The 10671-nt window shown below is 48.3% G+C and overlaps 2 protein-coding genes and 1 long non-coding RNA gene across 8 annotated transcripts in view; 2 read left to right on the top strand and 1 right to left on the bottom strand.

Annotated features, from left to right (window-relative positions):
• exoc1 (exocyst complex component 1) overlaps positions 1-1594 on the top strand; it is a 25180-nt gene extending 23586 nt beyond the window's left edge. For all 5 annotated transcript variants that reach the window (XM_064333994.1, XM_064333997.1, XM_064333996.1 and 2 more), the window contains one exon: positions 687-1594. In XM_064333994.1, coding sequence (XP_064190064.1) covers positions 687-839 — 153 coding nt within the window. In that variant the 3' untranslated portion in view covers positions 840-1594. The remainder of the gene's footprint in view (positions 1-686) is intronic.
• On the bottom strand, positions 1242-3043 carry LOC135254057 (uncharacterized). Its single transcript, XR_010329756.1, has 2 exons — positions 2952-3043; positions 1242-2177 (listed from the first exon to the last, which is right to left on the bottom strand). It is a non-coding gene; the product is annotated as an uncharacterized LOC135254057 (long non-coding RNA).
• The window catches only part of cep135 (centrosomal protein 135), a 21993-nt gene continuing 14302 nt past the window's right edge, over positions 2981-10671 (top strand). For both annotated transcript variants that reach the window (XM_064333992.1, XM_064333993.1), the window contains exons 1-10: positions 2981-3115; positions 4306-4496; positions 5668-5835; positions 6748-6889; positions 6980-7064; positions 7166-7294; positions 7411-7617; positions 7762-7827; positions 8689-8839; positions 9383-9606. In XM_064333992.1, coding sequence (XP_064190062.1) covers positions 3003-3115; positions 4306-4496; positions 5668-5835; positions 6748-6889; positions 6980-7064; positions 7166-7294; positions 7411-7617; positions 7762-7827; positions 8689-8839; positions 9383-9606 — 1476 coding nt within the window. In that variant the 5' untranslated portion in view covers positions 2981-3002. The remainder of the gene's footprint in view (positions 3116-4305; positions 4497-5667; positions 5836-6747; positions 6890-6979; positions 7065-7165; positions 7295-7410; positions 7618-7761; positions 7828-8688; positions 8840-9382; positions 9607-10671) is intronic.

The following is a 10671-nucleotide window of genomic DNA, read 5'->3' on the forward strand; positions in this document are numbered from 1 at the left end:
GTTGTTTAGTTCTGTTATGCAGCTGTTTAAGCACTATGGCATGTTAGGGTCAAGTAGGCAATATACGGAGAATCAACGCCAATCTCTCTTCTGTAGAGATGGGAATTCTGTGAGTTCCCGCATGTTTGATGAATGGTGCTACTTGTTTCAGAAAGTCATCAAAATGCCTAGCACACATTCGGAAATAAGAGAAAATGGACCCCATCGTCTAAACTCCGCATTTGCCGAATGTCAGACAAAACTCCATTCTCCGTCCTACTCTGATTTAGAGGGTGAACGTACCATCTCCATTTTCTTCTGTTGCAAAACTAGATAAACTAAAGCCATTTTAAACACTTTAAACTTTTTGTTTTGTGTTGTGATCTTGCGTACCCTTCTCTTTATACATCCATGGCGTAGCCGCGAGACAGAGGTCTGTGTGAGATTCCAGCCCAGGTTAATAGCTGCCTCGTAATTATTCACACCCCAGCGACGTGGAGTGACGTTAAACTGTGCTGTGTTCTCACTGAGTATACCGACAACAGTGTTCGTGGACATGTTCGCCGGTGGTTCTCAATCCTGAAGTTCTTTCTTCTTACTAAGTATACTGCCAGCTTCAGGGTCTTCCTGTTCACACCATAACGCTGTGGCGTATGTCTCTTCCTATTAGTGCTGCAGTCCGTGGTAATCCCAGTTTTCTCCACCAGGTGGTGTGGCACTCCATGCAGGATGAGTTCATCCGGCAGTACAAGCACTTTGTGGGTCTGATTGGACGATGCTACCCAGGATCTGGAATCACCATGGACTTCACCATACAGGACATACTGGAGTACTTCTCCAGCATCGCACAGTCACACTGAGCACACACCCCATCACGTAGTCTCAATGAACACACACACATGCACACACACAAGTACATGCGCACACACACGCATGCACAAACACTCACGGCATCGTACAGTCTCCCTGAAAACACACACACACGCACAGAGCATCAGTCTTACTGAAAATACACACACACACACATTTCAGTACTCCTTGATTATTAATTGCTCAGTGTCATTTAGTCATGAAGTACAATGCTACTGTGCTGCCCCCTGGTGGCCAGCAGAAGAAGGGGATTTGGCCATTTCCCTCTAGTTAGGTTTATTCTTTGTTTCTCCTGTGTAATCAATATGTTCAGCCTCTGGAACTGTGGGTGATTATGAGCTTGTGAATGTATGTGAAAGCAAATATTCACAGAGAAAGATCTCATAGCGTGGACCATTTCAAAGTACTTGTTTAAATTATAGCATTAACAGCATTCATACATAAACAAACACTCAACTACAATTTCAAGTCCTTCCCTGGAAGAGGAGCATTCTCAAACAAAGAAACACTATGACTGAGTAAGGGACTTTCTCTGGCTTCCTCCTCACCACAGGGAAACAGGAAGATTGTAAATAAAAACCAAGCCGCAGTGCATTCCCAGAGCAGAATCCAGTGGCACATTCACTGAGAGCCAATTGGACAGGAGATACTTTCACTGCATTCACATCTTCTGTCCTGTGCAGCTGTGATGTTTATATCTCTGAGAATGACAAATGTGCAATAAAGCTCTGCTATGTTGCTTTGAGTCTGTTGGTTTGCTTTTGGCATGAAGGGAAAATGGTTTAAGTGAAAATGGTCTTTTTAGACCCAGGAGAGGGTGCCATCTGAAAGCATAACTGTAAATTTCATTTTCCTGTAAATCCTGTAGTCCGATGATAAACCTCTATATATATATCCATATTAATGGACTGCATTTATATAGACTAGTGTTTTTCATATCACAGTCTTGAAGTATAAACTGAATAACTTGAATAGCTCTCGTTCACAAGCTTTGTCCCGAGGGTTTTGCATTTAAATAGACTGATGATCACAGAAAGTTTTGCTTATTTTCTATGACAAATTCATTTACAAACGAAACTTTGGGAGGCTTTTTACTTGGAAGTGTGTTAGGTCATTACACACAAGTGTCATGTTCGGAATCCAACCTACAGTCTACAGTCGGCTGAACAAAATGAAGCATCCTGCCCTCGGGAAAGCGTACGTACGGGTACTTCAGCAGTCCACCGGCAGAGGGCGGAGGCAGATTTCGGAGGCAGATCCCGTTTCCATGGGGAAAGTCTGGTCTCATTCGGCGCCATTTTCAAATGGCTTTAGCGCCGAAACTTGCGCTACAGAGCCGCCGGAAGACAAGGGGAGGGGAAAAGAGCTTAGCCAGCATGTCAAACGACTTGTTTTAAATGTCACACTTACCAGACTGATAAAGCTTAATGAATAGGTTAGGTTGCTAAATAGCTAATGAAAACGTAATTCGTCTGATATCGGCATTGAGGCCTTGCTCTGTAGGAAGAGAATACGTGTATAATACGCGCCTCTGCGGACACTCTACCTTAGCTACCAAGCTACGTTCTACGGCTAGATCACAATTCTGGCATGTAAGTGGCTAGACCTAGTTGCCCTGAATGCTTGCTTCTAGATCTTGTTTTTAAGCTGTTACATTTATGAGCTCACACATGTTAACTGTTATCTGCCTATTTCTATGAGACTGCATATTGACATTTGTTTTATTGAAAGAGTTTTCATTTTGTTTAGCTAGTTAGCTACTTAGCTGTCAAGTGTGTTTACGTCTAGTATATTAATTTTATTTGTTCATTCAGTACGTTGATGACCTTCGTGAAATTGATGATATGTTACAGAGAGATACATAAACGTCGTTAGTTAGGTAGTTAACAGACTAACCCTATCACTTTAACTAGCTGTCAGTGCTGTCAGTTATTGCTTTGTTTATGTGGACTTCCGTTTGCAAGCTTGCCAGTAGCAAGCTAATGTTAGCAGTTTACTTTAGGAGCTATGCTACTAACGTTAATGGCTAGCTAACCTTACACAAAACCTGTGCATGTAATTGACTGTTAGCTTAAATCTGTGCTCCGACATTATCTACGTACCTTTGTATTTTTCCACCATCTAGAGTTTTGTGTTGTGACGGTTTTGTCAAAATGACCACCAACGCCGAGAGGAAATTTATCAATCTCAGGAAACGACTTGACCAGCTAGGATACAGACAGCCTTTGGGCATCGAATCGCTGCCACTGGTGGAGAAGTTATTCAAGTAAGTTTTAATAACAAGCTGAAGTGTAATAAATTATACTGAGTGACAAAGCACTCCGCTCATCTGTGCTCATAAAAACGCACAGGGTCAGTGTTAAATATCTATGAACGTAGTTTTTTTCAGCTTCAGCTTGCTAACCAGCCATCTGAGTTGTCCGTGCTGGGAAAGTGCAGCGTCTCTGATTAGGGGGAATTAAATTCCGTTCTCCTGCCACAGGCTGTTCACTCCCCGGCCTTCATATTGATCTTGGCATTGAGCAGGACTGCGCACACATCCTAATCACAAAGTAAAGTAACATCGCTAATCCCCTAAAGATGCCAAATAATTATGTTGCACGGCCTGACAAGACAATTCCATGCTATCGTTATGGAAAACAGACCAAACTGCCACCTAGCTTCCTAAAATCAAGCAGATCCCTCAATGAGCACATATGTCCATATCAGTCCCTAGATCCCTTCATTTGGACTTCTGTCTGTACCTGCTGTACCTGCTTGTTGTAATACCTCAGCTGTATTTAAAAAGCAGGTAAAGCAGCTGTAGCCTGCTGGACCCTCGGTCTGCAGGTAAAGAAGCTGTAACCTGCTGGACCCTCGGTCTGCAGGTAAAGCAGCTGTAACCTGCTGGACCCTCGGTCTGCAGGTAAAGCAGCTGTAGCCTGCTGAACCCTCGGTCTGCAGGTAAAGCAGCTGTAACCTGCTGGACCCTCGGTCTGCAGGTAAAGCAGCTGTAGCCTGCTGAACCCTCGGTCTGCAGGTAAAGCAGCTGTAGCCTGCTGGACCCTCGGTCTGCAGGTAAAGCAGCTGTAGCCTGCTGGACCCTCGGTCTGCAGGTAAAGCAGCTGTAGCCTGCTGGACCCTCGGTCTGCAGGTAAAGCAGCTGTAGCCTGCTGGACCCTCGGTCTGCAGGTAAAGCAGCTGTAGCCTGCTGAACCCTCGGTCTGCCCCCTGTAGCCGGGTTCCTCCGGAGATTTATTCCCATCGGGGAGTTCTGTCTCATCACCACTTGAGTTGTTTTTGTTCCCCTCCAGGAAGTTTTTCCCTCTGCCTACTTTTTGGGGGGTTCAGAGCTGTTTTTTTTGCCTGTTTCTGTTGCTCTGTAAAGCATCTTTGTGACAGTCCTCTTTAAAAAGTGCTATTCAAATATAAATAAGTGATGTGATTTGATCTGAGGCATTCCCGCTGTGGTTGTAGTGACCTGGTGCACACCACAGAGTCACTGCGCAATGCTAAGCTGTGTGCGGGGAAGACGGAGAAGGAGAGCCGGAACATGGATGCTGTGCTGGAGCCGTACCGAGCAGAGAACGCTCGGCTGGTCAGAGAGAACAACCAGCTGCACCTGGGGCTCCTCAAGCTCCAAGAGGAGAAGGAGCGGCTCAACAGAGGTGACCACGGTTACCGTTACTACCCCCACTGTGTTTCCACAGTTACCATTACTACCCCCACTGCATTGCCATGGTTACCATTACTACGCTGCCGTGTTTCCACAGTTACATTACATTACATTACATTACAGGCATTTAGCAGACGCTCTTATCCAGAGCGACTTACACAACATTTTACATAGCATTTACACTGCATCCATTTATACAGCTGGATATTTGCTGAAGCAAATGCAGATTAAGTACCTTGCTCAAGGGTACAACGGCAGTGTCCTTACCCGGGAATCGAACCTACAACCTTTCGGTTACAAGCCCAGTTCCTTACCCACTGTGCTACACTCCGTCCAGTTACCATTACTACCCCCACTGCGTTTCCACGGTTACCGTTACTATCCCCACCGTATTTCCATGGTTACTGTTACTACCCCCACTGCGTTTCCACAGTTATCATTATTACCTCCATCACGTCCCCATGGTTACCATTATTATCCCCACCGCATTACCACGGTTACCCCCATCGACCCCATCATTGCCTCTATTTCTCTCACTGTCCTCCCCTTTACCCCACTGTCTTCATGGTTACCACTTTCACCCTCATCAATTCCATGATTACCATCATTACTCCACAACCTCCATGGTTACCACTATTACTCTACTAACTCCACAGCTGTATTTATTATGTTCTTGTCCCTGAGATTACTGCTATTATCCCTTATATTTTATTAATTATTCATTAGTATGCATACATTTAGGATTTTGCCATTTAGTAGAAACTGTTGGTCATAATAACTCAACAGAAATCCACTTCACATGGTAAGAACACTATGACAGCCTGTGTATAGAAGAGGGGTACAGATTTAGCCATATACCCCTGCAAGGTGCTGCCTCTTCCTGTGAGATAAAGGGAGAGGATTAGTTTGTTTTCCCCCCCAAATCGCCACCAGAAGCCAGTATTAGACTGTAATAATTTTAATAGTTAATGCGTTTGTGTAAATGTAGTATCGCTTTCACTTGCACATCCATCACAATGCTGTGCTTGTATTAGCCATAATACCTTAGTATTATTACACACCGGAATCAATCACCCTCTCATCTTTCATTAACACCACATTAATTCAACTTCTCGCACTGTTCCTTAACCCTCAGTATCCTAATGTAGCTTTACCCATTACAGAGCAAAAGATCACCATCAGGAAGCTGGAGCAGGAGATGTGTGATCTGAAGTTCCTGAATAATCAGTATGTGCACAAGGTACGGTCCCTGGAGAAGGACTGCAAAGCCAAGACCGAGCGTATCCAGCAGCTACAGGAGAAAAACCTACAGGCTGTGGTGCAGACGCCAGGTGGAGCTTACTACACCCGCCCACAGCCTAACCATACAACTACACCCTCCCACAGCCCAACCATACAACTACACCCTCCCACAGCCCAACCTTACAGCTACACCCTCCCACAGCCCAACCATACAACTACACCCTCCCACAGCCCAACCTTACAGCTACACCCTCCCACAGCCCAACCTCACTACTACACCCTCCCACAGCCCAACCTTACAACTACACCCGCCCACAGTCCAACCATACAACTACACCCTCCCACAGCCCAACCTCACTACTACACCCGCCCACAGCCCAACCATACAACTACACCCTCCCACAGCCCAACCATACAACTACACCCTCCCACAGCCCAACCTTACAGCTACACCCTCCCACAGCCCAACCATACAACTACACCCTCCCACAGCCCAACCTTACAGCTACACCCTCCCACAGCCCAACCATACAACTACACCCTCCCACAGCCCAACCTTACAGCTACACCCTCCCACAGCCCAACCTCACTACTACACCCTCCCACAGCCCAACCTTACAACTACACCCGCCCACAGCCCAACCATACAACTACACCCTCCCACAGCCCAACCTCACTACTACACCCGCCCACAGCCCAACCATACAACTACACCCTCCACAGCCCAACCTCACAACTACACCCTCCCACAGCCCAACTTCACTACTACACCCTCCCATAGTCCAACCATACAACTACACCCTCCCACAGCCCAGCCTTACAACTACACCCTCCCACAGCCCAGCCTTACAACTACACCCTCCCACAGCCCAGCCTTACAACTACACCCTCCCACAGCCCAGCCTTACAACTACACCCTCCTACTGCCCACTCCAGGATGGCTAATGCGTGCAGACTGCGCAGACTGGTGGTGTGTGTTCATTGGTTGCTTGTTTCGGCAGGAGGAAAGAAGCGCTCCATTCCCTTCAGACGTCAGCGGATGCAGATTGATGACCTCATCCCCCCTTCCAGTGGCTCCTCCCACCCCACAGCTCAGCCTGATGACCCGTACATTGCAGATCTCCTGCAGGTGGCTGACAACAGGTACACCGCTTACCTCTGTTTGGAATAAACATGCTGTGACTGGTAGGTTGTCCTCAGTGTGCAGGAGTGATGATCTTCTCCTTGCTGCAGAATACAGGAGCTGCAGCAGGACCTGAGTCGAGTCAGCCTGGAACTGGAGCAGGCCCAGAGAGGAATCTCAGCGCTCAACACACAGGTAGCACACACATGTATACACACTTACAAACATGCTCACCCACACACACACACATTTGAACACACTTACAAGGCTGTACAGAGTGTGAGGTGTGTTTGCAGGTGGCTGATCGCGACGGAGAAATCGAGCGTCTGAATCGCGCTCTGGTTGGAGGGCGTCCCCATGATGTCATCTCTCTGGAAGCTCAGAACACCAGCAATGAGAAGCTCATTTCGCACCTGAATCTGCAGGTAATTACTGCACGTGCTGGACCCTACATATTAGGTGTAATTGGGTGTAGCAGGTGTGTTTGGGTATAGTAGGTGTAATTGGGTACAGCAGGTGTCACAGGTAGTGTGGTCCACAGATAGAGTACCTGCAGGAGACGAACCGTGAGCTGGAGCAGCAGGTGAAGGAGGGGGCGCAGGAGAGGGCCAGCGGCATGGAGCACCTGGGCACCCGTAACCAGGAGCTGTGCCAGGAGCTGAGCCACATCCAGCAGCTGGCCCAGAGCATGCAGCAGGACCGGCAGCTTGTGCTGGAGACGGCCGACGGGGAGCTGCACGAGGCCAAGGTACTGCAGTACAGCCCTGCATGCCATTACTGATACAACTGCGCATATCTGCGCATACCTGCGCATTACTGATACTACTGCGCAGTACATATACTGCTCCGCACACCCTCTTATACTTACTCTTTTCTGTTCTTTTTTTTTTAGGATGAAATTCAGCGTCAGAACAGAGTCATTGAGGACCTTGAGGATATGGTCTCCAAACTGCAAAGGGTGTGTTCCACACTGCTTACTGGAGTGTCTGCTGCTCTGTGTCTGCGCAGACTGTAGTCCCTCTGGGTGTCTGTGCAGACTATAGTCCCTCTCTGTGTCTGCGCAGATTGTAGCCTCTCTGTGTGTCTGCACAGACTGTTACCCCTCTCTGTGTGTCTGCGCAGACTGTAGCCCCTCTCTGTGTGTCTGCGCAGACTGTAGCCCCTCTCTGTGTGTCTGCACAGACTGTACTCCCTCTGTGTGTCTGCGCAGACTGTAGTCCGTCTGGTTGTCTGCGCAGACTGTAGCCTCTCTGTGTGTCTGCGCAGACTGTAGTCCCTCTGTGTGTCTGTGCAGATTGTTGCCTCTCTGTGTGTCTGCGCTAACTGTAGTCCTTCTGGGTGTCTGCGCAGACTGTAGTCCCTATGTTGTCTGCGCAGACTGTAGTCCGTCTGGTTGTCTGCGCAGATTGTTGCCTCTCTGTGTCTGCACAGACTGTAGTCTCTCTGTGTGTCTGTGCGGACTGTAGTCCCTCTGGGTGTCTGCGCAGACTGTAGTCCCTATGGTGTCTGCGCAGACTGTAGTCTGTCTGGTTGTCTGCGGAGATTGTTGCCTCTCTGTGTCTGCGCAGACTGTAGCCTCTCTGTGTGTCTGTGCAGACTGTAGTCCCTCTGGGTGTCTGCGCAGACTGTAGTCCCTATGGTGTCTGCGCAGACTGTAGTCCGTCTGGTTGTCTGCGCAGATTGTTGCCTCTCTGTGTGTCTGCGCAGACTGTAGCCTCTCTGTGTGTCTGTGCAGACTGTAGTCCCTCTGGGTGTCTGCGCAGACTGTAGTCCCTATGGGTGTCTGCGCAGACTATAGCCTCTCTGTGTGTCTGTGCAGGACATGGCAGAGAGTGAACGTGAGAAGGAGGGTGTGAGGGCGGAGCTTGCAGACATTGTTGTGCAGAAGGAGAGTGTGAAGGGAGACATAAGCTTCCTGGAAGAAGAAAAGAGGAGGCTTCAGGAGAAAGTGGAGAAACTCACAGCCACTGGTAAGAAACACCCAGTCAATACCTGACAATTACTGACTAATGCTGTCTACTGCTGACCCCTACTTATCATTACTGTCTACTGACCCCTACTGATCATTACTGATCACTGACCCCTACTGATCATTACTGACCACTGAGTCCTATTTATCATTACTGACGCCTACTGATTATTACTGACCACTGATCCCTACTGATCGTTACTGACCACTGACCCCTACTGATCGTTACTGACCACTGACCCCTACTGATCATTACTGACCACTGAACCCTATTGATCATTACTGACCACTGACCCCCTACTGATTATTATTGACCACTGAGCCCTACTGATCATTGCTGACCACTGACCGCTACTGATCATTACTGACCAACAAGCCCTATTGATCATTACTGACCACTGAGCCCTACTGATCATTACTGACCACTGAGCCCTATTGATCATTACTGACCACTGAACCCTACTGATCACTACTGACCACTGAGCCCTACTGATCATTACTGAGCACTGAGCCCTGCTGTTCCCACGGTCCCTGGCTGCTGCAGAGAAGGAGCTGGTGGTGGAGCTGGAGCGAATGCGAGTTCGCTACGGAGTGTGCGGGACCCCGCGCTCCCCCTCTCGCCTGGACGCCTTCGTCAGGACCCTGGAGGAGGAGCGGGACTCCTACAAGCAGGAGGCGGAGCGTCTGCGGAGAGGCGGGGCACGAGGGAGAAGCCCCTCCCACAGCCCAGGGAAAGGGAGGAGTCCCAGACGAAGCTTTCACAGCAGGGTGAGAGAAGTCTGTGTGTGTGTGTGTGTGTGTGTGAGAGAGAGAGTCAGTGTGTGTCTGTGTCTGTGTGTGTGCAGGTGTGCGTTTGTCTGTGTGTGTGTGTCTGTGTGTGTGCGTGTATCTGTCTGTGTGTGTCTGTCTATTTGTGTGTAACTGTGTAGATAACTGCGATAGATTGGCGGCCTGTCCAGGGTGTGTTCCTGCCTCTCCCCCAATGCACGGTGGGATAGGCTCCAGCGCCCCCCTGTGACCCTGCTCAGGATAAGCGGGTATAGATAATGGATGGATGGATATGTAGATAATGCAAATGTAACAGGATGGGTGTGTGCGTGGCACTTGGTGTGTGTGGTATATGTTGTGTGTGGTACGCAGTGTGTGTGTCTGAATGATATACTGTGTTTGTGTATGATACATTATACGGAGTGTGTTGAATACAGTGTGTGGTATATGGCACGTGTGGTATACAGTGTGTGGTATATGGCATGTGTGGTATATGGTGTGTGGTATATGGCATGTGTGGTATATGGTGTGGTATATGGCATGTGTGGTATATGGTGTGGTATATGGCACGTGTGGTATACGGTGTGTGGTATATGGTACGTGTGGTATACAGTGTGTGGTATATGGTACGTGTGGTATACAGTGTGTGGTATATGGTGTGGTATACGGTGTGTGGTATATGGCACGTGTGGTGTGGTATATGGTGTGTGTGGTATATGGTATGTGCGGTGTGTGGTATATGGTGTGTGTGGTATACAGTGTGTGGTATATGGTGTGTGTGGTATACAGTGTGTGGTATTTGGTGTGTGTGGTATACAGTGTGTGCTATAGGGTGTGTGTGGTATACAGTGTGTGGTATATGGTGTGTGTGGTATACAGTGTGTGGTATATGGTGTGTGTGGTATATAGGGTGTGTGTGGTATATGGTGTGTGTGGTATATGGTACGTGTGGTGTGTGGTATATGCTATGTGTGGTATACAGTGTGTGGTATATGGCACGTGTGGTGTGTGGTATATGGTGTGTGTGGTATACAGTGTGTGGTATATGGTGTGTGTGGTATACAG

The sequence above is a fragment of the Anguilla rostrata genome, chromosome 4 (assembly GCF_018555375.3).
Source record: "Anguilla rostrata isolate EN2019 chromosome 4, ASM1855537v3, whole genome shotgun sequence".
NCBI lineage: Eukaryota > Metazoa > Chordata > Actinopteri > Anguilliformes > Anguillidae > Anguilla > Anguilla rostrata.